Source organism: Eulemur rufifrons, chromosome 3, assembly GCF_041146395.1.
Source record: "Eulemur rufifrons isolate Redbay chromosome 3, OSU_ERuf_1, whole genome shotgun sequence".
Taxonomy (NCBI): domain Eukaryota; kingdom Metazoa; phylum Chordata; class Mammalia; order Primates; family Lemuridae; genus Eulemur; species Eulemur rufifrons.
The window spans coordinates 28908519-28932763 of NC_090985.1; the positions used below are offsets into that span (position 1 = coordinate 28908519).

General features: G+C 45.3%; 1 protein-coding gene across 1 annotated transcript in view; it reads left to right on the forward strand.

Annotated features, from left to right (window-relative positions):
- The window catches only part of COL22A1 (collagen type XXII alpha 1 chain), a 236758-nt gene that overhangs the window by 157664 nt on the left and 54849 nt on the right, over nt 1-24245 (forward strand). Inside the window, exons 39-46 of the mRNA XM_069465956.1 lie at nt 1004-1023; nt 1815-1844; nt 2183-2194; nt 4648-4725; nt 14953-14988; nt 16406-16459; nt 17678-17722; nt 21940-21987. Of these exons, the coding sequence (XP_069322057.1) occupies nt 1004-1023; nt 1815-1844; nt 2183-2194; nt 4648-4725; nt 14953-14988; nt 16406-16459; nt 17678-17722; nt 21940-21987 (323 nt within the window). The remainder of the gene's footprint in view (nt 1-1003; nt 1024-1814; nt 1845-2182; nt 2195-4647; nt 4726-14952; nt 14989-16405; nt 16460-17677; nt 17723-21939; nt 21988-24245) is intronic.

Here is a 24245-nt window from a genome sequence, read left to right on the forward strand (position 1 = left end):
CAGTCCTCCTATAGCTCAGGGTCCAGAGGGGGAAACAGACATGTAACCAGGAAAAAGCAGACCAGTGCTAGAGGAGAGGGAAGCTCAGAGCACACATGAGCTCAGAAGAGACTCTCTAACCCAGCTTGGTTTTATTAGGGGTGGCTTCTTGAAGGATCTTTGTCTTGACTTTAAAGTGCACAGAGCAGTTATCAGGGGAAAAGGTGAGGCAGCAGTCCTTGGCAGGGGTGCTGACAGGGAAAAAGACTCTGAGGCATGAGGCAGAATGTGTTCAGAGAAGAGCATGGACTATAAACAAGCCCACGCCCAGTGAAAATGATTTGACTAGCTCAAATGTATCAACTTTAAAAAATGTGTGTGAAACAGTTAATTACTGACATTACAATGTTTATATTTTTTGGCTTTAATTTGACATACATATTCAAACTCACATAAATCAAAGTGCTATTGTAAAATTATGCTACTACTTTTACACTTGCATATATTTACAAAACATTTTTTTTAAAGTTCTTAAGTGCCTTCAATATCATCCCTCATCATTCCTCAAGCCACTTTCTGAGCCAGCTAGCACTTTTACAAAGCGTATCACCACCCACCCCACCTGAGTTTTTAAAGAGTCAGCACTTTTGGAATCCGAAATGCTGCTATGGCTGGAAGTATTATTCCAATCCCAGAGACCATTCAGCTAACAGTAGGAGGCCTTTCTTTTTTCCATGTTTTCCTTTTATTCCACACCTGCATCTTTGGGATCTAAGCAACATAACCACGGAGTATATTGTTCCAAAATTGAATGTAAAAGCCTTGCTTATAATAATATTCAGTATATGAAAATTTGGGGCTCCAGAAATAGTGTATCTATATTAAATGTCTTTGCTTCATGATTTTCCCTGTATTCAATAGGTGACCTGTTTAAGCATCCTAAGCTTGCACTAATTGAGGTCACGGTAGGCTAATGTGCTTCTCCGTAATAGTGTTGTTGTTGTTCATGATCAAAATTAAGAAGGAAATGGGAGAATTCTTGGTGTGATGTGACTAAATATATGGCCACTCCATATTTTCAGAGGAAATAAAATTGGGCAAACTGTGCCTGAATTTGGGAGCATAGAAAATAGTTCCATGTGCTCGAAGCAGCAGGTGTGTGTGGGGAGGAACAGACGACAACCCTCCTGAGGATTTGTCGAGGCCCCTGGGTGTGTGGAGCCCAGCCCAGGCCGAGCTGCCGTGCTCAGGTGCTTCCACTTCCTCCCTCTTAGAGCAGGAGGATGTTGGGGACCTGGGGGAAACTGACAGCCTCTTGGAAGGAAGGAAAACGAAGGTGCCAGAAATGGTAGAGCAGCCAAGTGGCTTCCGCTGTGCCCTCTCTGTGATCATTAGACCTTTGGTTTTCCTTCATTCTTTTTATTCTGTAGCTGTGTCTTAGGGATCTCAGCAACATAACCACAGAGCACATTGATAGCTGTCTCCCAGGCGGAGCTTGGCAAAATAATAAATGCTATCATATAATTAAAAATAGTCACTTAGCATGGTGCTTGTCACAGTCTCATGTTCAGTAAATGTTCGTGATTTTTATTGTTAGGTCACCTTGTGGGATCTACTTTAGGGTTGCAGCAAGAAGGGGGGGTCTAGAGAGAGGGCGTCTACCTGTGCAGGTGTGGTGGTGTTGGAGAAAGCCCAAGGGAGGTGGGTGGAAGCAGTGCGGGGGAGCAGAGGCAGGTTGAGACTCTGGGTGGGGAGTGGTGGTAGGAGGACTGAGGAGACCACCAACGTGGGTCCAGTTGACCGACCAGTCCCAACTCCATGGGTCTCAGGGTAAGTCAGACAGATGCACAACAGGAGGGCAAGGCGTTAAGATTAATGAAGATCTGTACAAACATCTGCAGAAAGACAGAAGAGGAGGGCAGGCAGAGGCAGCTTGATGAAATGGAAGGATTAACTGAGTCTTAGTTGATAAGTAGGTTTTAGAAGCTTAGAACATGGATGGAAGAACGTCCCAAGCCAAGGGAAATGGCATGTGTAAGAAGCAGAGGTGTACATAGGTGTAAATAAATAACATGCAAGAACACAAGTGAGGTTCTTGGCATGACTTAGCTTGTAGCAGTCGGGGTTTGCTGATGTTCATGGGACATGGCCTTGGGACAGGAAGGGGAACAGGGCTAAGAGAGAAAATAGTAGCAACAGGAAGATCTGCATTAAAGTGTTTAAAGCAAAACCAAGATACAAAAGGATATGGATTTCTCTGACATTTATATTAATATGTGTTTAGGTAATTTTCTGTCTTCTAACTCTGCTGATAAAGTAATAACCATGTAACTGCAATACATGATGTATTACTTGACTTTATATAGCTGTTTGCCTTTTAAAAGAGTCCTCATAAAATACATGGGAATTTAGTAGAATTTTTTTTAATTGACAAGGATCCTAAGATACAGAGAGGTGATGGGACTTACCCAAGGTCACAGGACTAGACTGGACCTACAGCACCTGACTACCAGCTTGAAATCTTCCTTCCTGATCCTGTGCTCTGTTGCAGTGAGCTGGTTACAGATAAATCATGGCTCATGGTCATTCTTAGTTCATTACAATTTTGCCATATTTGTCTTGTTTTTTGACTTCTTCCCTTCTTCACCCTCCTTATACAGACTAATCAGATTTTCTAGTGATCTCAAGGTTTGTGCACTTCCAAGAACCAGTGATATCATATTATTCTAAAGAAACAGAATATGCTAATTGGGAATTTGAAGAAAATTTGAGGAAAGGGCTATTGACAGAGGTACAGGTGGGGCAAGGGATGCTATGGCTCCCAGGACCAACAACAGCAGGTAGGGGGACCCCCATGGGCCTGGAGGTGCAGGGCAAGAAATGATGTACAGGGAGCCTAGTGAGAGATTTGGACTTCGGTTCATATCTTTTGTGAGAACTTTGCAAGCCCTGTTTCTCCCCACACCTGTGAACACCCCTTCTCTTCAGAACTTAGCACCGAGTATTGACAATGGACAGGCCTCGTGGCTGAGTCAACTTTTGGTTTTGGAACCGAGATCGTTGCTTGCAATGGATGAACAATGAGCATTAGTTAAATGAATATTTAACTCACCCAAGTGACAGTCACATGTCAGGAGAAGCAAATCATCTTAGAAGCATTTCTTTTCTTAAAGGCCCCAACATGCAAAACTTTCCAATTGAAATGATGGGTAGAGAGTGGATAGGCTGCTTATTAAAGATTTTTTAATGCTTAAAAAAATAAACCTCAAGAAAGCAATATGTTGTCTAGCAATATCGGGTTCTACCTTAAATCATTTTGCTGCGTATTCTCTCGTTGGCTCTCCATAGCAAGCTTCTGAGGCTTTTTCCATTTGTCATACAGGCCAACTCATCCCAGAGATGTTAAGTGGCTTGAACAAGGTTGCCTGCCACCGTGGCCTCAGGCTTGGCTGCAATTCAGCTGACCTGATAAGTTCAGAGGCACAGTCCTTTACACAACATTGTCGGGGCCACGTGTGTTTCGGATCAAATTTAATTTGGACCTTGGAGAGGTAGTAATATGCAAAATACATCCATCACAACATTTACTGTGGTGTCGGCAGCAGCACTCCTAATCAAGCTCATTAATATTTATGTGAGAAAAATGTGTAAATATCCAAACAAGGTGAGATAACTAAAGACGGTAAATAGCCTATGTCAGTACAAGTTAGGTTTTGCTGCCAATTGAGTTTGGATAAACACTTGATTTTAGAGGTGGAGGATTTTGAAATTATGAATAAGGTGTGGCTCTGCCTCAGCTTGTCTCTGTAGGAAATGGCAAACAGAATTTCTTCCTTTTTTCTCTTTGTTTTTTCTTCTTTTTCTATCAAAGTCCAGAAAGGCAGGAGGATGAGAACAGCAACAAACACAGTAGCTTAACTCACATTGTGTTCTGTGCTGGGCCGGGCTGGGCTCTGAGCTCAGGGCTCTCTGCATAGTCTCCTGGAATGAGCACAATGTCTCTGGATGTGGCAGTTGCTGTTCTTCACTCCTTAGAGATGAAGAAACTTAAGCTCAGGGAACTTGTCACTTTCTTAAGTTAACGGTTAATAAGTGTTGAGGCTGGAACTGAAATCCAGGCCTCTGACACCCAAGGCCACAATATTAACCACTATGTTTGAAGGCAAAGGTCTTCTCTCAATCATCCTTGGGCCCCTCACCCCAACACCCACAAAAGTGACCCGTAAAATGTAGGTACTTGGTAAATTATTGGTGAATTGATGAATCAATATACTGGTGATTTGGGATCAGAGTTGACAAGGGGGTATGTGTTCAAATCTGGGGTGTGATTGGGATGGAGATCTGATGAGGTTTGGAGAAAGCAGGCTTAGACCCAGACTGTAGTTATATTATTGGGGTTATATTGTTACAATCACATTTGGGGCTGTGGTCAAGGTCAGGGAACAGCCAACCCTGAAAGATACCTGATCAGAGTTGGTGGCTGTGGTCCGCCCAGTGTGGGACTGAGCAGGACAGTGGGGGGACCACAGCGGGGCCCATGGAGGCCAGGTGGCAGGAGGAGCCTTGGATGTAAGTACAGTCAGGATCCTGGAGGAAGCATGTCTCCTTTTGTACTCTGGCCCTATCCTTGTTAGCACTGATCTCTTGATTTTATTTTTCTCTTTCTAGGGGGACCGTGGTGCACCTGGGATCCCTGGTTCTCCTGGCAGTCGTGGCGACCCGGGCATTGGAGTTGCAGGCCCTCCCGTGAGTCCCTGTTCAGTCAGTTCTTACTTGCTCTCAGGCGCATAGCCATGCCCTGGTCACTCCTGCAGGAGTGCGCAGCCTCCCTGCAGGGACAGTCCTTGTCCAGCTGATGGGATAGTGGTCACTGGTCCTCAAGTCAGTGCTTAGTAGGTCTGTTCCTGTGGCTGATGCTGGTGTAAGGCTTGGGTACTTCCTAGGGGAACACGGCTTTTGAAGAGACCAGAACTTGTCTGATTCAAAGAGGAGACAATAAAACTCACTAAAATTAAAAAAGAAACAAAAAAGACAAGCCAAACGTTGAGGAACTCAGTCATAGCCAATGACCCTGAGCTGGCTAGGGAAGGGGCGTGATATGGAAGAAACTATGTGCTTTCGTGCATTTCAAGTGGGAAAAAAAAAAATAAGTTATCCCACTTTCTGTAAGTAGCACAGGTGAAAAAATAAATGGAATCATGTCTCCAAAATAAAATTCATGAGGTGTTCCTCAAATTGTCAGTATTAATGAACAATTAACATCAATCTACTAGGTGTGAGACTGCAGACTCCCTAGAGGTTGTAGCTTTAAGAATTGCTAAAACCTCTGAGTTATAAAACCTCTGATCTTCGGGATCAATGAAGTCCAGGCCCTTGTCCAAGTTGAATATTGCTACCAACATCCCCAGCCAGCCTTGACCTGAGTACCTCTGGAAATAGAAGGCACTCTTCTTTCAAAGCCAGTCCACCTGGCTCTGGAACTTAAAAATGTATTTCCATACAGAATATAAATTTAGAAGAAATTTCATTGAGGATAGAATTATGATCTTCTGTATCTTTCCCCTGTTGCTTTCAATTCTCCCCTTTGTGTCATAAAGAGCACATCTTTTCTTTTCTCCTTTACTGGACAGATAGCCTTTAGAACTTAAAGTCAGCTTTCAATCTTGAAGTCTTATCTTCATCTGTTTAGTCTCTTACTTGCTAAAGACACCATACCCTCTTAATGCACCTTAAAACTACATTTCCTTTTTTCTTAATAGCCATGTCCTACAGTTACTTAAAAGAATCTCAAATACCCAGTTCTTTTCAAGTGCCATTGCTAAGCCTTGGACTATCCAAACTACTCATGTATCATTATCGTTGTTATTATGTTAACCCAGAAGCACAATCTAACTCTGCCCTTATTAAATGTAACCTGAATATACACCACAGTCACCTGTGATCCAGTCTTTGCTTGGTTTTGGCTTCTAGAAATGAAGCCCACAACCAAGACTAAGAGTGATGCCATTCTTCATATATGACTCTCAAAGAATAAGAAGGGAAATCCTTATTGTTGTGATATTATCCACAATGTCACTTGCAAAGTAAAATAAAATCCCCCTTTCCTTTCTTCTGTGGTCCTCTTATATCCCAGAATAGTTATTAGGCATCCTAGTCTCCCCCCCAAATTCTCTTTTCTGTCCCCCGACTCTCAAGTGAGCCCCATTGCCTCCCCACCAGAAATGACCACCTCACTTCTACTCCCACCCGCTAGCAATGAGTGCTCGTTTCAGGGTGGTAGGAAGGTGTGTCTGTGTCTTCCTGGTTGTCCCCGAAAACCACAGAAGGAGGCATGTGGAATCCTTTTAGGAATGTCTAGTTTGGTTAAACTGTTTTGCTTAAAAGAAATTCTCATGAACACAACCCTCCACTTCATTTCATCAATTTTATATTTTTTCTTTGGATATTATTTGTCAGTCTTTTATAACTGGAAGGAATAGTATGCTAGAAGATGCAGTGAGAAAACACAATAGTTCAGACTTTCTTTATTCTGAAATCTTCATTTGCATAAGGTTTATTCTGCTGGAGCTAGGATTCTGATTCATGTGGGAATCGCCTCTTAGAACAGAGAACTGACCATAAGTGATACTGCAGACCTGTGATCTGGATGTGGCACCCCCTCCCCATCAATTAACAGGGTTCTGCATGTTCCCATCTGTTCCTAAGGATTCGCTGTGTCAACCCTTAATTGCACAGCCAGGCAGTAGAGGTGGAAATGTTCACCATACCTCCCGCTTCAGAGCCAGCTAAAATCACCCAAGAAAAAATGTTTCTGCCTAAGTGATTCCACCTGAAAACTAATTGGCCAGCTCCAGTGAAGAGGCTTTAAATCAACCCTTAGTGTCTTTGCTACCACTTGGACTTATTAAAAGCTTCCGTGGTGGATAAAACGTTATTGAATTTTCATAAATCCGGTCCTTGGCTACCAGCCCAGGCTGCTGATGGCCTGGGAATCTGCATGGAGGGTTCAAGGATATGCTGAGCACAGGTTTGTGGAGGAGGAGGAGAAGGTTTCTGCTTGGTAGCAGGGGCAGGTGGGGGCATGCCAAGTTCATTGAGGATACAGCGGCCTCTTTATGGGAACATCGCCATTTGCAGAGCCGTCCTGCGTCTGGTCCTGTGCCAGGTCTCGGAGCATCCACAGCCACCTCCTCATCCAGTCCCGTGCAAGGTGGTTTTAGCCTTTGGCTGAGGCTGGGGTCCCATGAAAGCAGCCCCTGGGAACAGGACTCAAGGGCAAGTTTATTTGGGAGATGATCTCAGAAATCGCCGCTTAGGCAGTGACAAAGTGAGACAGAACAAGGAAGAGAGCCAAGGGACAGTGCGTTAATGTGCAGGTGGCAGCTGTGGGCGATGGGACTCACCTTAGCTGATGAGAGCCCTGGGTGACAACATTGTCCAGTCTCAGAGGTGTTCTTCAAAAGAATCAACAAAGCTGAGATGTTTACGTACCAACTCCTGTCTGTCTCTGATTGGAGGCTGCTCTTGGGTGTTGACTCCCAGGAGCTCTCAGCCTGCCCTGTGTCTGGGCCAAGCATCCTCCTGGGGCTGAAGAAAGCCCTTGGCAGGTGCTTGCAGCAGGGGAGCCGCTGGGGTGGCGTGTGTCCAAGGAATGTGGGGGAGGGGACTGGCATGTCTGCTACGTCACTGCTTTCTAGAACAACCTGAGTCCAGAAGGTGAAGTGACTTGGCCCGTGCCACCTGGCTAGTCCAGGGGCAGGGCCAGGACACAGACCCACTTCCCACACCCTCTGAAACCAGTTCTCGTTCCCCTACATCACCTCACTTTGCAGCTTCGGCAGGGTGGGGAGGATTTATTCGTTTCCATTAAGATCCCTCAGAGGAGGTACGTTAAGGATGGATCTGGCTGTAAGTCACTCTCCATGTCCTTCCTCCCTGGTGTCATGCCTCAAGACCTTTGGCATCCAGGGCAGCACTGACTCCCTGGAAGGCAGCCCGGAGCTCTACCTGCCAACCTCTGCAGCATCACCGGGCAGGGGAATGGATGGAGAGGCAGTTGTTTGGGGGTTTAGCTTCCTGCTTTAAGATATTAATGAACAAACAAACCAAAAATGCTTTTAATCTTCAGGTTGTCTCTGATCTTCCTTCAGCAAGGTTTAAAATGCTTAAAGCATGAGCTGACTCAGGCCTTGGGACAGATCAAAGTTCCAAAGAGCCTTCTGACAACAGGAGCTTGGGGTCTGTAAGGACGAGGTTCCCACTGACAGCCACATAACCCAGGACCCGTTCCTTCCTACCCTGGCCATCAGTTTCCTCGTGGATCAAGTGCCAACAATTTCTGCAGCAGCACTGGGGAGCTGGGAGGATTCCAGCATGAGAATGTTGGGGGGATACCTGTTCCCAGCCTCTGCCCTATGACACCATAATAATCCTCTTCCCCTGTTGTTTGTCTCAGCCTTTGCGGCCTGACACGACCCTTCCCCTTTTTTAGCCTCTCACCCTCCTCCTCTGGTGTTATTTGCGCCAATGCCCTACTTTGGCAGGCACTGAGTGTGCACACACACGGGCCAGGCTCGCCGGCCTGCTGTGCCCTTGTGGCCTAAGAGCAGCAAGGAGCACAGAACCCATTCTGTGCAATAAAATAGCTCAAGCGCCCTAACAGAGGGGTTGGCTTTTTTGCACCCCCTCACCTTGCAAGGAGTAATACAACAATAGTAGAGATGGCAGCCACTGAAATGTACAGTGATAACAATCACAGCCAACACCAGCTGTTGACTTGCAGGGGCCAGAGTGAGCAAAGGCTCCGCGCCAACCTCTCATTTGTCTCACGGACGTGCTCTCCTTTGGTCCTCCCAGCAACCCCAGAAAGCAGATTCTGTCTTCATTTCACAAATGAGGAAGCAGACCCAGATGTGAAGCCACTTCCCTGATGTCACAGTCAGGACATGGTAGAGCTGAGATTGGACTTTCAGCATTGTGACTCCAAGCAAATGCCCTTAACCACTTTCCCAGCAGGGGGACAATACAGCTGACCGTTGAACAGCCTGGGAGTTAGGGGCACCAACTCCTGAGCAATCAAAAATCCAAATATAACTTTTGACTCCCCCCAAACTTAACTAATAGCCTCTGTGGGCTGGAAGCCTTACGAATAACATAAACAGTTGATTCACACACATTTTTGTGTGTTACCTATGTTACATACTATATTCTTAACAATAAAGTAAGCTACAGAAAAGAAAATGTATTAAGAAAAATCACAAAGGAGAAAATACATTTAGAAGACTATACTGTATTTATCAAGACTGTGAGTTTATGTTGTCTCTTTACAAGATGAATCTACTGTGTGATACAGGGGCAGCCGCAGCTGCTGACCTCAATCTATGATACAAATCAAGCAATTCAGTCTTGTCTTGTAATGTCATGACTTTTCTCTGCTTCTTGGAAGCACTTCCAGCCTCATTAGTGGCACTTTGGATGGGTCCCATGATGTTATTCAAAGTTTACGTTATTGCACTAAACATGAAAAATACGGGAGAATCATGAGAGATCACTTGTTACTGCCATACGCAATTTACTGGAGAGGCGAACTGCTCACGCAGAGATGATCGGCGGAGCATGGTGATTTGAGCAAACTCTCGCAATGGTTGAGCTCATTGCAACAGCAACAGCAGGTGGCCAGGAAATTAGTACAGTAGTGCAGTACGGGCTGCAGTTAATTTTATGCCGTTACGATTTAACACTGCATCTTTACATTTGTTTACATTTCTCTCAGCAGCAAATGGCGCTGTGTTCAGTCTGTTTTTGTGTGTGTTTTGATAAATTTTAACTTTTATGATAGATTTGTGTATATTATAGGGTAGTAAATAAAATGGCTAGTATCTACATGAATTTTATGCATCCATGACATAACTAACCTTTAAATATTTTTAGTATTTCTAGGCTAAGTGGGTTGTCTGAGTTTTTTCAAATTGTCACAAATCCCTCCTAAGTTTTCCAATACTGAAAAAAATCCATGTGTAAGTGGACCCACACAGTTCAAGCCTGTGTTGTTTGAGGGTCAACTGTAGTAACAGAAGTTCACGTACACACAGTCTTTACACTTGCCAGTGGCTTTTTATGTAGATTATTGTTCCTGCATGATTGAATTACATGTCTAGTCAATTTTTTTTTTTAATTCATGTCTTTTCTGCCTGTTTTAGTCCAGTGCCTTTGGCTGTAAGAACCAGAGAGCCACTCGGGCTGTCCAAGAGTCAGGCACCCCTAGATAGGAGTGTCACAGCCAGAGTACCGCCGTGTGGTCTGGTCACCGCTTGGGAACACCAGGCATTTGCCAGTGGTGACCCCAGCGCCCGGCTCCCAGAATTGTCCCAAGGCCAGTGCTCAGGAAATCGCCTCTTGGGCTTTTTTTCTTTGTTGGAAGATTTTTTATTACTGTTTTGATCTCGCTGCTCATTATTCAGGGGTTTTATTTCTTCCTGATTGAGTCTTGGGAGGTTGTGTGTTTCCAGGAATTTTTCCATTTCCTCTATGTTTTCTAGTTAATTTTGCATAGAGATTTTCATAGTATTCACAGACTTTTAAAATGTAACCATAATTTCATTATCACATACCCCCTCAAAAAAATCTATAACACCATCAAATACCCAATGTTCAAATTGCTAATTGTTTTATCTATGTCCTTCTTCTATAGTTTTCTCTCATTTGAATCAAGATCCATATAAAGTAAACAGATAGCAATTGCTTGAATTTTTTAAAAAAATATTTCATTAATTTATAGCTTTACCCTGCATTCTTTTCTTTTTCTTTCTTTCATAATTTATTCATTGATGAAGCTGGGTTTTTAATTTTATTTTTCTGGTCTCATGGAGTTTTCCACCATCTTGAATTTGCTAGTTTAATAGCTTAACATGTACCTCTGTCCCTGTAGTTCCTATAAATTAGTACCCAGGCCTGGAGGCTTGATCTGATTGAGGTTTGTTGTTGAGGAGACTTCACAGGTGGCATGTTCTTCCATCAGGAAGCACAGGATGGCAGTGGGGGTCTCTTTCTATGAAGTGTTCACCCTTTGATGTCCAAGGCTCCCACCAATTAGCACATCAAGGGTTGCAAATTGGTGCTGTTCAAGTTCTATCAGTTTTTTCTGTATTAGCTGAAACACTTTTGTATAGAGAAACATTCCCTTGTTTACTATTTGCATACCCAGTGTTACAGTACACATGGTAGGCAAAATATAAATGCTGACTCTTTCCCTTTCATTGTTTTCAAATAATGACTTGGTTCCCTAGGATCTTGCAAAGATGAACAATTAGATGTCTGTTTGTTTGTTTGTTCTAAATATAATTTTTGAACACATGGATATAACACATTTGATGTGTTTTAATACATTACCAGGATTCTTCCTTTTGATGCTCACATTTTCTTACCTTGTGCCAATAGAAGGCTTTCAAGTTGACACAAGCCTAGCATTCTAATAGTTTTCTTGCTCTCTGGCATGACCGGATGTCCTCAGTTTGTCATGTACATTCCTTGTCCAGATCTCTGATCAGTCATTTCTTTAGGGAGTAGTAGTATTTCCTCTAAGTAGAAACTGGTATTGGAGTCCAAACTCTGGGTATTAGGGTAAAGTGACTTATGAAAACACATCAGAGGGCATAATTTTGAATAAGAGGGTTGTAATTGTTGAAAACATATTTAGGCTTCAGATATAAGAATTATATTAGAAAGTCATTGTACAATCTCCCTTCCTCCTCAACACACCTTTATATTTCTTAAAAGTAGGCTAACAAAATAGCTGTAGGAATGCCTTTTATGGGTCAGGCAGTGCCTGCTTCTCTACTTACAGTTTCTTCTTTTATTTCTGATAACACAAGGCAAGGCAATACTCTAGCTTTGTATTGTGATGGAGAAAAGTGAAGGTCAGAGACTAAATAACTTGGTTATTAGGTCAAATAGCTAATAATTGATAATGCTAAGATTTTAAATGAAGACATTTGATTAAAAAATCCATCCTTCAAAGTGGATTTTAGATTAAATGACTTCAGAAAGGAATTTGGAACCTAGTTTGATAAATAAGTTAAGTGCTTAAGGTTGATCATGGAATTTAATTTGAAAACAAAGGGTGACTCTAAAATGACATAACAACATTGCCCATGTAACACACTGTCTCTTATGCCCTTTCCTTAAGGATTAAGAGTACAGCTTCATGGGAGCAACTTTGAAAGGAGCACAGGTCAGATGCTTGTATGGGGTCCACCTGTGCCACTGACGTCCACCTTGACAGAAAGCAGCAAGATACGATGGAGGGAACAGTAGCTTCTGAGTCAAGTAGACCAGAGGGGGGACTCTGAGTCCACTATTTTACCTGCTTGACTTTGGCTAAGTTATTTAATGGTGTTTAGCTTCAGTTTCTCCATCTTTAGCGAAGGGATGTTGATTATAACCAATTCACAGGCTTCCAGTAGGGTTTAAATTGAAATTCTCTGTGCGTGAAGCAGCTAGGACCACTCCTGGCATTTAGACCAATAGCTGGTAGCCCCCTTATTTTTGTACTTGTGAGTTATTTATCTCTGAATTCCCTTAGACAGTCCTTCCTGTGTGTGCATGACTGTTTGAATCATTTCTGAAATGGGATATAATTCTAACAGACAGATATAGAGACAGAGAGACAGGAGTGGGGGTCGGGGGAGGGGGGAGAGAGAGAGAGAGAGAGAGATGCTATAATATCCAGGTACTGAAAGTGCTGAAAATGCTTTGATGTTCAGGCTATTGTTTAACACAAAATAACATTTGCCATGTTTTTTAAAGGCAATTCTTCCTGGAAATTCCCATTTTGTATTACTTGCAAATTTATTTAACCTAGTATTACATTTTTTTATTTTACTGACTTTGTGTTTCCATTTCTAAACTTCTGTCTCCTTTTGATATCTGCCAGATCATTTTTTATAATGCCATGTTATTTTCTCAGTGTTTTATTTCTTCTTTTATAAATTTAGTCTTTTTAAGTAGATCTTGTTTATTGCCTGCTTTTGACTACCCCCTACCATCTGAAGTTCATGGGCACACTCATTCTCCTACTTGTTATGTCCACTGACACTCTTGTGGTGAACAGTTTTATAATTTGGAATTGTGAGTCCTTGTCCTTTGACAATATATCTGTGAAAACCCTGTAGTCTGCTATACTCGGGTGATTTTCTAGGCATCCAGAAATTTATTTGTGTGTAGATGTATTGGCTCTGAGCTGAAACTCTGCAGGACTTCCATCTTAGAGCTCCCGGATGCCTGTGAAGGCAGACCCCTGAGGGTGAGTCCTCAGAGGAGGCTTTTCTTCATTATGCACCTCTACCCTAGACAAAGACACATGCATTTCTTTGACATCTTTTCTTTCTCTACCCTTTCACTTTACTATCCATCCCTTTACAGAAAAAGACTATGGACCCTGTTATAACCTATTGAAGATCCTGCCTTTACTTAGTGTTCTAAGTTTCATCTTCTTGATCAATGAGCCTCCCACACCATTTCTTTTCTCTGCACAGCCCTCAGAACCTGCTTCCCTCCAGGACAGATCTTGGTGGATTTAGGGCACTGCTTCCCAGTGGTCTCTTTCTCTAAATCTTTGGAGATTCTCCTACTTTCTTTAGTGCTCAACTATTCACTTAAAACAATGCTTGCTCTATTTTGTCAGGCACCTCTAGGGCATATTAATGGGCAGGCTTTTAGGTTACCTGCAAGAACCTTGGCATTGGTGTGAAATTCTTTCTTTCTTTTAGAAATACCTGGGCATATTCCTGTGGGCCCTGCTACAGTGAGATGCAGGGAGCACTGAACTGAGAGCAGGAGGTGGGGCTATCCCCACCTGGTCAATGACGCACCCTGCCTGGCCAATGACTCCTGGTGTGGCTTGAGCAGGTCTCTGTCTCCTCTGGGCTTTGGTTTGATCATCAATGAAAAGAAGTGATGATTACAATTAATTCGCAAGTTCTTCTTGTGCTTTAAAATTTTAATTTTGGTAGAATGCCATTTGTTGTGCTGTATCTGTTGTGTTCTCACAATGCACAGGGCACTGGCTAAGTGCTGGGGAGAGCATGGTAAGAACACAGACTCGGTGCCCACTGCACACAGCGTGCAGGCCATTCAGTGGAGAGGAGAGATGGGCCAACAGGCAATGGCAGTGCTGGGCATTCAGCTGCCCTAGGTAGGGTGTGTGCAGGGCCTGAGGACTGTATCCAACAAGCACATTGGGAGAAACCAGGGAAGACTTTCCAGGGGCAGGGAAATCTAAAGTGAGAACCAAAGTGTGATAAGAATTTTGGGTAGAAAGGCAGGACAGAGTCTTCATGGAAAAGCACCAGTGCAGCAAAGGCTCAGGGCAAGGGTCAGTTCTGCTCACTGCAAGGCCTGGAATTGTCCATGAATGCCTTCCAGTCAGTCAGTGAACAGTATCTTAAGTACTATATCTAGAAGCCACATTCTGGCTGGGCACAGGGCTGGGCACAATTGCAGGCTGGCAGACCCGTGTCTGGGGGGGGGCACCCCTTGCAGGAGCAGGGAGCAACACCACTGTGGCCTCAGCCACGAAGGCCACGGCCGGGGAGCCTGGCCCGTAGTGTGCCCCTGGCCCATCCTGATGCAGGGAGAGCTCATGCATCTCCAAGGGGTTGCAACTCGGGGACGCTGGGACTGCTGGGTCCAATGCCACACCAGAGCTATAAACGAGAGGTTTCAGGAGCCACGTGGGGACAAGGATAGCATGGTGCCAGTCCAGAGGCACATGGAGGAGGTTCCAGGTAGATCCCTGTGAGCAGTGTTTGTAGGCAGGCAAGTGGGGCAGAGTGTGGCAGCCCAGCCTAAAGATGGGAGGAAGTTTGCTGCTCCTCTAGGGCAACCAAAGACCTGGCTTAGAAGTAAACACCATAACATGTTTAGATGAATGTTTTATCCCAAATCTGCTTACATGTTTGTTTGTTTGTTTCTTAGGGCCCTTCCGGACCACCAGGAGAAAAAGGTCCCCCGGTACAGTATGCTTTAAAGAAAGGGCTGGTTGCTATGGGAGGAATCCTGCTCTGATCAAAGCAATTTTAAAGTGGAGATGCCAAAAGCTAAAGTAGTTTCTGAAAATTCCTAACATGATTAAACAGTGCAGACTCTCCAAAATGTGAACACTGACCTATGGGGCAGGATACGATGGATGTGGGTATGAGTAGCAAGGGATGCTGAGGGTTATCCAACCAGGCGTGCCCATTTTATAGTTGGGCAAACTGACACTAGCATTGCACTGTGGCATGTCTCCATCACAGAAGGACAGCCGTGGTTTAATGAATTTAATCAAATTGCCAGAAGAACTGATTTTTGAATCCTGGCTTCACCACCCCAGCCACACAGCCATGAACCATGAGATGATTTCTCTTCATCTGTAAGGTGGGCATGGCAAGACCCACGAGCTATCGGGCAGATCTGCGAGACTAATTTTATGCTAAAGCAAAGGAGAGCCGTCAGCAAGCATTTCTTCTTAGGAGCTGCACCATTGATGATGTGCATGTGCGTGTGTTTACCAGGAAATGTGAATTCCTATAAAGTCACCCTGTTGGAGGAGGGAAGGCGTATTAGCTGGGATGATATTTTGCCTCATGCCACGTGCACATATTTTAAATTAACTCCATTCATATCATTTTTGAATTAAGGACAGGGATTTTTATGCCCATTTTTATAAAGAAATTGAGGCTCAGAGCAGTGAATTGATAGACATGAGCTGTCAGAGCAAGTTGTTGCAAAAGAGAGGAAGGTAGCCAGGGCTCTGAGAAGGGTTGGTGTGAGAGCAGGTGTGTGAAGGCCTGGAAGAGGCAGCTTAGCTGCCGAACACCAGGTGGCACAGTCCCACACCTACTAGGACAAGCAGTCCCCACTTGCAGATCTATTTAAGGAAAAGCGTTACAGGAAATGAGATCCATAATGAAAGATGTCTGTGCCATTTCCTGATGTTTTCCAGAAATTTTCAACAGAATGGGAATGATTTCCTTATAAAGAATAGCAAATGTCATGTATGTGCTGAGCGTTGGGTAGAGTCTCCACAAAGAAACTTACTTAGCTTGTTATCCACAGGCAGGAAAGGGGTGAGCTGGGGGTTGAGCTCGGGCCCGTCTCACCGCAGGAGCCGGTCCTCCCACTCAAGCAAGGGGCCTACAAATGGGGCCTGAGTCTACAGGCTCGAAGTGCAGGTTTTCCAGAGCATTCTGTCTCTGTATTAAACACATCCACCTCCACAGAGCACAGGGAAATGAGTGAGGTCTGAGGAGGGTGATTTTGGCAGAGGCATTGCATCAGATTCCTCAGAGCAGCAGGCGTTTGTGTAATAAGAGCCAACTATTGCCAAGGAGAGAGAGGTCTTATTTGTTCAAAATTTTATGGGGTGGCCTCTCTGATTTTTCTTCAGGGCTCGCGAGGCTCACCTGGATTCCCCGGCCCCCAGGGACCAGCTGGCCAGGACGTAAGTACAGAGAAATGGTGGGCTCAGTGGAGGTCCTTACATTTACCCTGGAAGCCCACCTTGCACATCTCCTGGCCCCCCTTGACCATGCGGCCAGCTTCACAGCTCAGTGAAGGATTTCCAGGAACCCCATGGGCATGATTTTCATTCTTACCCTTCTATTGATTGTAGCTTCTGTTATCTACTAATAGTTTTATGTCTTGTGCTTTTGTGTTATGCTTTTAGGAACTTTTAAGCTCCTGAGTATCTCATACAATGTTTCCTATTTCTTGGTCAACTTTGTACATACCCAGCCAGTTAGCTCTGCTCAAATCAGGCATGACCTTCACCATGGACTTGTTCTTGAACCATCCCTGGAATGGCTGTCTCCCTTCAAGGGAATTCCACGGACTTACCTGATGCTCATTGAGCATGCATTACTTCCCACCTTGTGACAATGACAGTCACTGCTTATCTCCATTATCTCGCTTTTGCTCAGATGTGTCTGAGCTCCAAGAAAGTAGGCACTGTGTGTCTCATGCCTCTGTAGGCCCTTGGTGCCTGCCAGCATGCCAGGGACATAGAAGTTACGTGATCCATACTCACTGACCAAGTGGATAATTGACAACCACAAGTACCTACAGGGCAGAGGTGTCTGGCACTAGTAAGCCATGTATTTATTGCTTAGACATACCTCTTTCCACCTCTATAGTTTTAGTTCATTATAAACAGGAACGATAAAAACTCTTCCCTTGCTTGGAGTCTGTCTCAAAAAAGAAAGTCACCCTCTAAATCCTATCTTCGAATATTCAAATTTAACTGCTCCACATCACATTCTCATAGCCAGTCCAATAGAAGTACTCTCCTCATATGCAAAGCTATCCTTCCATTTGTGTTTGAAGAAAGATTGGGAAATTTCAAGACAGGTGTATGCGTGTGCATGCGTGTGCGTGCTCTGTGTGCATGAATTGTTTTTAGCTTTGTGTTTAGGATATGAGTTATGGAAGGGCTAGCTACTGTTCTAAGCCTTTCCCACTGTCACTTGTCTCCTGGGAAGCCTTGGGCATTCAACTGAGATCGGAGAACATGAATTTTTATTGGTGTGAGTCCTTATGGTTTGACGATTCGTTTCCCGCTGATTTACACTTGGCAGACATAGAGGCTGGCAGAGCAGGTGGGTAGAGTGGATCAGGATTTTGTGCTTATCGTAGTTGATGCTCTCTTTCTTTCTTCTTTTAGGGGGCACCAGGAAATCCAGGAGAAAGAGGGCCTCCTGGCAAACCAGTATGTCGTCTTACAGTTCTGGATGAATATTGACTATCAGTCAGGGCTGCAGTGAGAAATAAAATGCAACTCAGATGGTTCAAGAGACTTTAACAAAGGGACTTTTTATAAAGCTGTGGGCAGGGGGAACTAAACCGGGGTGGTGTGAGACCCAGAGACAAACCCCAGTGGGCATCCGTTGCCACCATTGCACCTGTTTTCAGGGCCCAGTCAGAGTAGAATGGTGGGAAAGGGTCTGCAGGTAGGAGCTTAGCTGTGGGTTCAAAGCCACTGCTAGAAGGACTCCTCTGCCCTCCAGTTCCCTGGCAGTGCCCCTCATTGACCCAACATAACTGCCAGCCAGCAGGCAGTGAGCCCAGGATACATTGCAGGGCTCCAGCCTCCCAGGGCATGGAACAGGACAGAGAAGGCTAAAAATGGAGCTGGGCTGAGCAGCTTGACAATAGCAGCATCTGCTGGAAACTCCTGCCTCACCCAATTCCTACCCCTGCTCTGGGTAACATCAGCCCTCCCAGTCACCCACTTTGTGATGTGGCAGAAACGTTCGTTTTTGCCAGGCCATGGTGGGCCAGTGAGGGTGCACAGGCTGGGGGCTGGGAGACAGCTGTGCAGCTGTGGGTGATGTCAGCCCATTGCAGGGAGCTCCCTGAGATGGAAGAGATGGGGTGGTCAAGACCGGGCTGTCGCCAGCTCACGAGTGAAGCCGTAAGTCTGGTTTCAGAAACCGAGATGCTCCCCTAGCAGGAGCCTTCACCTCAAGGTGGATCCAAGAGGCTCCTTGTCTCCTGCGCAAGCCTGGCCTGCTATAAGTTCCAGACAAAGACCCCTGCGCAAGCCTGGCCTGCTATAAGTTCCAGACAAAGACCCCTGCGCAAGCCTGGCCTGCTATAAGTTCCAGACAAAGACCCCAGGCACAGAGGCCTCTGTGGGCTCGGGCTCCTACCCCTGCCCTATCCGAGTTGGCAGGTGCAGCAGAGACCTGGACCCTGGTTGCCTATGAGGGTCCTGCAACTTTTCACTGAAGACCCCCAATGGGAGGAGTGTAAAGTCCTGTTAGAGATTAGGACAGCTCATTCGTGCATGTCCCCCCTCTGTGGAGTCAGCTTTGCAGCAGCCAGATAAGCCTCCCAGAAGCCACTTCATCGTCCAAGTGCAAGGCCCTCCCTAGTGAAGGGGGCAGAGGAGTGAGGTTCAGGCCAGAGGTCAAATGGGGGTTCACATGACCTCTGCCAAACTGGACTTTGACACCTCCCTTCAAAGAGAATAAAATCAGCAGAGTAGAGTCTAGCTGACAATGTGGATAATTGTGACTGTCTCTCAGCTGGTCACCAGCAGAACAAAGAGCTTGAGAGAGAGAGAGAGAGAGAAAACAGGTCTATGCTGGCCCAACTGTAGATTCACTGAACATACTCCTCCAAGTGGTCCCAAGGATGGCCTGGTGGCTATCAGGGTCTCTCTGATCTCACTAATCAGGTAAGTCATTGTGTCAGGGGTTCTCTCATGCTCAATGATTTGCTAGAAGGACTCACAGAACTCAGAAAAGCTGTTATAGTTATGATTTATTACAGTGAAAGGTTACAGATTAAAATTAGCAGAGGAAAAAAGTACACAAGAAGGAGTCCAGGAGAGACCAGGTGCAAGCTTCCATGCGTCCTCTCCCTGTGAAGTTGTGTAGAAACCACGTAATTCTCCCAGCTACAGTGTGTGACAACATGCACAAAGTGTTCAGCCAGAGAAAGTCACCTGAGCCTTGTTGTCCAGAGATGTTATTGGGAATCGGTTGCCTAGGCGTGGAGTCGCCAGCCTCTCCAGAGGCCAGACTGATACTGTGTGGCCCAAAGCCCCCACCATGAATGACATTGTTAGCATCAACTATCTTGCTTGGCCAAAAGACCCAAGTAAACAAAGACTCTTATCAGGCAGGGCATTTCAAGGGCTTGAAGGTGATCCCCAAGGAGCCAGGCAGGGGCCAGACCTTTTTTTGGAACATGCAGGATGTGACAACCCAGGCCTGCTGAACTCTTCCTTCACTGCACGGTCCCATCCCTCCGTGGGTGGACAGAGCCCCCTAAAGTGCTCCTCCAGTGCTCCACACACCTGGAGAGAAGCATAGAATTCCAGTCCAGGAATCCCCCTGTCTCGGGTTAGGCTCTGGAGGCAGAGCCCACAGTGGGGATGTTTGTGTCAGTGGTTGATTGAGGGTGTGCTGTCAGGGGAAGCCTGCAGGGGTCGAGGGAAGCAGGACACGACATGGGAAAAAAGCAGCTGAAAATGTGGGTTCAGCTCAAGGCAGCCTCAGCCATACCCCACATGGAGCTCTAGAGCGTGAATGGGACCACCTGTGCCACCTTGGGGCCAAGGCTGGCCCTTTCCACCCCTGCTTCGGCCAGTCTTTGGCTGTGTAATCTCTCTGGCATTTTCACCAGGTGCCCGGCATTGGGGGAGTGATGCACCAGGAGGAGGGGGTCTGGGCAGGGCACAGACTGTGCCATCTATCCCAACGTTCCACCGCCATGGGTTCTCTTAACCCCTTGGGTCTGACAGCAATCCACCATCAGTGACCAGCTCGTCGGAGGTGGAAATGGCAGTTGTGCACCCTGTGTCCATCTTCATGAGGCCACGCCTCCACACAGACCCCCATCCTCCATATCTCCTTAAGCCCTGTTTTGTGAGGTATACAGAAATGGGTCAGAGCAAGATCTTAGTGAAATTGACCCCAAGGCCACACACTACCGAGACTGAAAATCCACTCCTCATTCTCTTTCTTTGTGACTGACGCCAGCCACGGCATCTAATATGGCTCACTCTAATTTCACAAAGGGCTCGGACGTCAGCATAAAGATTCCCAAATGATGCAATGCCAGCAGCATAAAAATGCCCCATTTGAACCCTCTGAACCCCCTGCTATTATTAACTTCTCAGGGAAAAACATATAAGATTTCAAAATAAAACACTTTTCCCTTTTTCAATTAAAGTTTTAATAAATTACTATTGCAAAGGCTGCCCTTCCTCCAGAGGGTCTCGCTCAGATAACTAGGGGCGTCTTGGCCTTGGCTTTAGCAGCTGCCTCCTAAGTGAGTTCTCACTGCCCTGTTGTGCCTCCAAATCTGAGTGACCCAACCCTGGTCTCTCTGAGGCAGCCACTCTTGCAATTGCCCAGAGGGTGGGTTGATTGAATTTCTGAGCATATCAACAGAGAAAACAAACAGACACCACCCAAGCCTCTACAGCAGTTATCCTGTGCGAACTTAAGTCACCACTCTCCCAGGGCTTTTGTTAGCCACAGGACCGGACAGAAACCCCATGGGTCAGGAAGTGGGGAGTAGCCAGAAACATTGTCTTGGTTTCAGCCCCTCCAAGATGACAGACTGGATTTATAATTCATACACTTAAACATAATTACAAGAAGAAATCACCTGCCACACATTTAATTGTTAAATCTATCACCTTGCCTCTGGCGAATGCAGCCTCCAGTACTCCTTTGCCATTGCAAAATTTAGAAGTTTGCAAAGTAGCATGCCAAGGTCTAATTCTTACCTAAGAACCCCGTCTTCCCTTTTAGTGTCTGCCTTTTAATTTTCATTTTCCATCCTCCTCTTGTGTTCCTGGGACCCAGATGTGAACTAAGCCTCCACCCCAGCTGGGTTCCAGGCCAGCCACAGTCACGACAGGCACAATTATAACTCTAATTCACAGTGCATTGGGGTGTGAATTCAGTGATCTGCAGATTCCCAAATACCTTCAGAGGCTTTATGCTTACTTCTGATTCCTGGAATATCCTTTCCAGAATTACAGACTTTTAACTCATAATGAAAAATGAAATTTAAAATGCTCTTTCACCTGGGGGAGCTGAAGATGTGGGTTTAAATTCACACTAGGTCGTGAGTGACTGATAGAGAGAGAGGATTGTCCATCTGGGGGATCCATGACAATCCAAGAGAAGAGAAGGGGCCAGTGGAAGGAAACTAGGGAGCAGAAAGGCCTGAAGTCAGCCAGACTCGGCAAGGACAGGCAGCCTGTGCAGCTGCTGCCTTGGAAGGTTCTTTTTCCTGTGGCTCCCACACTCGGCCCACCCAAGGCTGTCTGTGTCTCATGCATGGCACAGGTGTGTTACAAGTTACAGCTTACACTCTGAAGGCCTCTCACCTTTTGAAGGTGCATGGAATATACTGTCTGTATGCATGTATGTATGTATGTATTTCTTTTTACTTTGACAGGGCCTCTCTTCACTACTGTCTCCAGAGGACATAAATCTCTTGGTTAAGGTAAAAGCATGCAATAAATGTGCATGAGTTATGAAAACGGTGATGATGTGCTGGGCGTGGTGGCTTGCACCTATAGTCCCAGCTACTCGGGAGGCTGAGGCGGGAGGATCATTTGGACCCAGGAGTTCTAGATTAGCCTGAACAACATAGCAAGACCCTATCTCTGCAGATTTTGTTTAAAAATTAGATGGGCATGGGGGTGCATGCTTGTAATCCCAGCTGTTTGGGAGGATTGCTTTAGAGGCAGGAAGGGGGGGGAGGGAAGGAGAGAGGGAAAGAGAGAAAGGAAGGAAGGAAGGAAGGAAGGAAGGAAGAAAGAGAAAGAGAAAGAAAAGGAAAGAAGGAGAGAAAGAGAGAAAGGAAGAGAGAAAGAAGAAAAGAAAAAAGAAAAGAAGAAAAGAGAAAGAAGGAAAGAATGAAAAGAAAGAAGGAAAGAAAAGAAAGAAAGAAAAAAAGAAAAGAAAATGGTGATGGGGGATTGGATATCTCAGTAATAAGGGGGTTTTTTTTTTGGTCTGAATAAGTATGTGGTAGTATTAACAATAATAGCAGCAACATTAGTTGAGAACTCACTCTAAGCCTGGTGATATACTAAACCCACACTGTCCAATATGACAGCCACTGGCTACAAGCATCAATTTAAATTTAAATTAATTAAAATTAAATACAATTAAAAATTCAGGTACTTGTTCACACTAGCCACTTTGCAAGTACTTAATAGCCACATGTGGCTAGTGGCCGTCTTATTAGGCAAGGCAGAAACAGAGCAGAAAGTTCTCCTGGACAGCACTGTGCTGAGTGCTTGATGTGCATTTCTTATTTAATTTTCACCATTATTCTATGGGGTCAATACTATTTGTGTTCTTGTTTTGCATATAATATAAGAAATCTGAGACATGGTAAAAGTCAATGAATAGAATAGAAAGAATAGACTGGAATAGAATAGAACATTCTAAGAATAGAATCCAGATCTCCCTGACTCTAGAGGCTGGCATTTAACCCCACACCGGACTAAATTGTGTTCTGAAAAGAGAGCCAGAGGTGAAGCCAAACAGCCTGGGTGTGGGTCCTGCTGGTGCCAAGGTCAGAGCACAGGCTCAGTGGGGCTAAAGCAGCTGTTGGGCACGTTAGGCAGGATGAGTCCGGATTTGGGTGCACACTCACCTGGTTTCCAGAACCATGTCCGATTTTGCCAAGAGTGGCAGAGGCCCTGAGACGGTGCGTGTAACTGGGCTGTGAGAGGGCAGGGCAGGCTGGAGTTATACCTGAAGGCTGAATTGTGGAGGTGCCCAGGTGCCTGGCGAGGGGCTTGGGTCTTAAATGGTGGAGAGCTGGGAAAGGCTGTGCACAGGAGGGAGGTGGCGTGGGATTTATGTGTCAGAAAGAACAGCCGTGCTTCAACGAGTGTGGGGGACCCCTTTGCTGTCTCTACTTCAAGCCTTTGCAAACTTCACTGGTTTGGCAAGAACTTTATGTGATGAGCCCCTTCCTCACTTCTCGTATTCTAAAACACACTTGGGTGATTTCAGACAGTGCCTGTTCATGTGTGAGACCGAGGGAGGGGACTGAAAGAAAAAGAAAACCTTCTCAGAAGCTTGGGGGGAACTTTTAATCTTGCCACACATTGAGATGTCTTGATGGAAAGTTATACATTTTATTAAACAATAAGTAGCAGAAAAATCTTTACCAGATTTTGTTGACAAGAGAGATAGTTCTTTTTTTTTTCTTTTTTTTTTTTTTCCCCCACGGTCGAGGACATGACAAGCAATCATTATCTATTGATTCAATTCCTTGTTGATTACAGGCAGTTATTAGCCTTATAGTTCCCTTGCTCTGGAAGGATCTGGGTTTGCGTCAGCCCGTTCCTCCCACACCCTTCCCCTGAGGATTTCAACCTCAAGATGTTCTGATCTTTATGCCAGTGGTAAGAGTGAGTGCTGTGAGGGTTAAGCACCACGGCTCGTGGTCACAGCATTGAGACAGATATTTAGTTAAATCAATATTTCCTAATTGCTAAACGATGCAGCTGTGTTCATCAGGGCATCTGGGAACCCCAGAGGGAATGTCAGCACCTACATTCAGGTGGCCTGTGAGACTCCCTGGTCCCACGAAGCTGTGCTCTGCCTGGAAACCAGTAGATAATAGCTTGGACTGGGTGGGTTTGGCCAGGTCTGCTGAGCAGACCATCTTTACCTCCCTGGTTTTGTCCAGTCAGCGGCTGCTGCCCTCCTGTTGCAGGTTAAAGCCTGCTGGTCTAG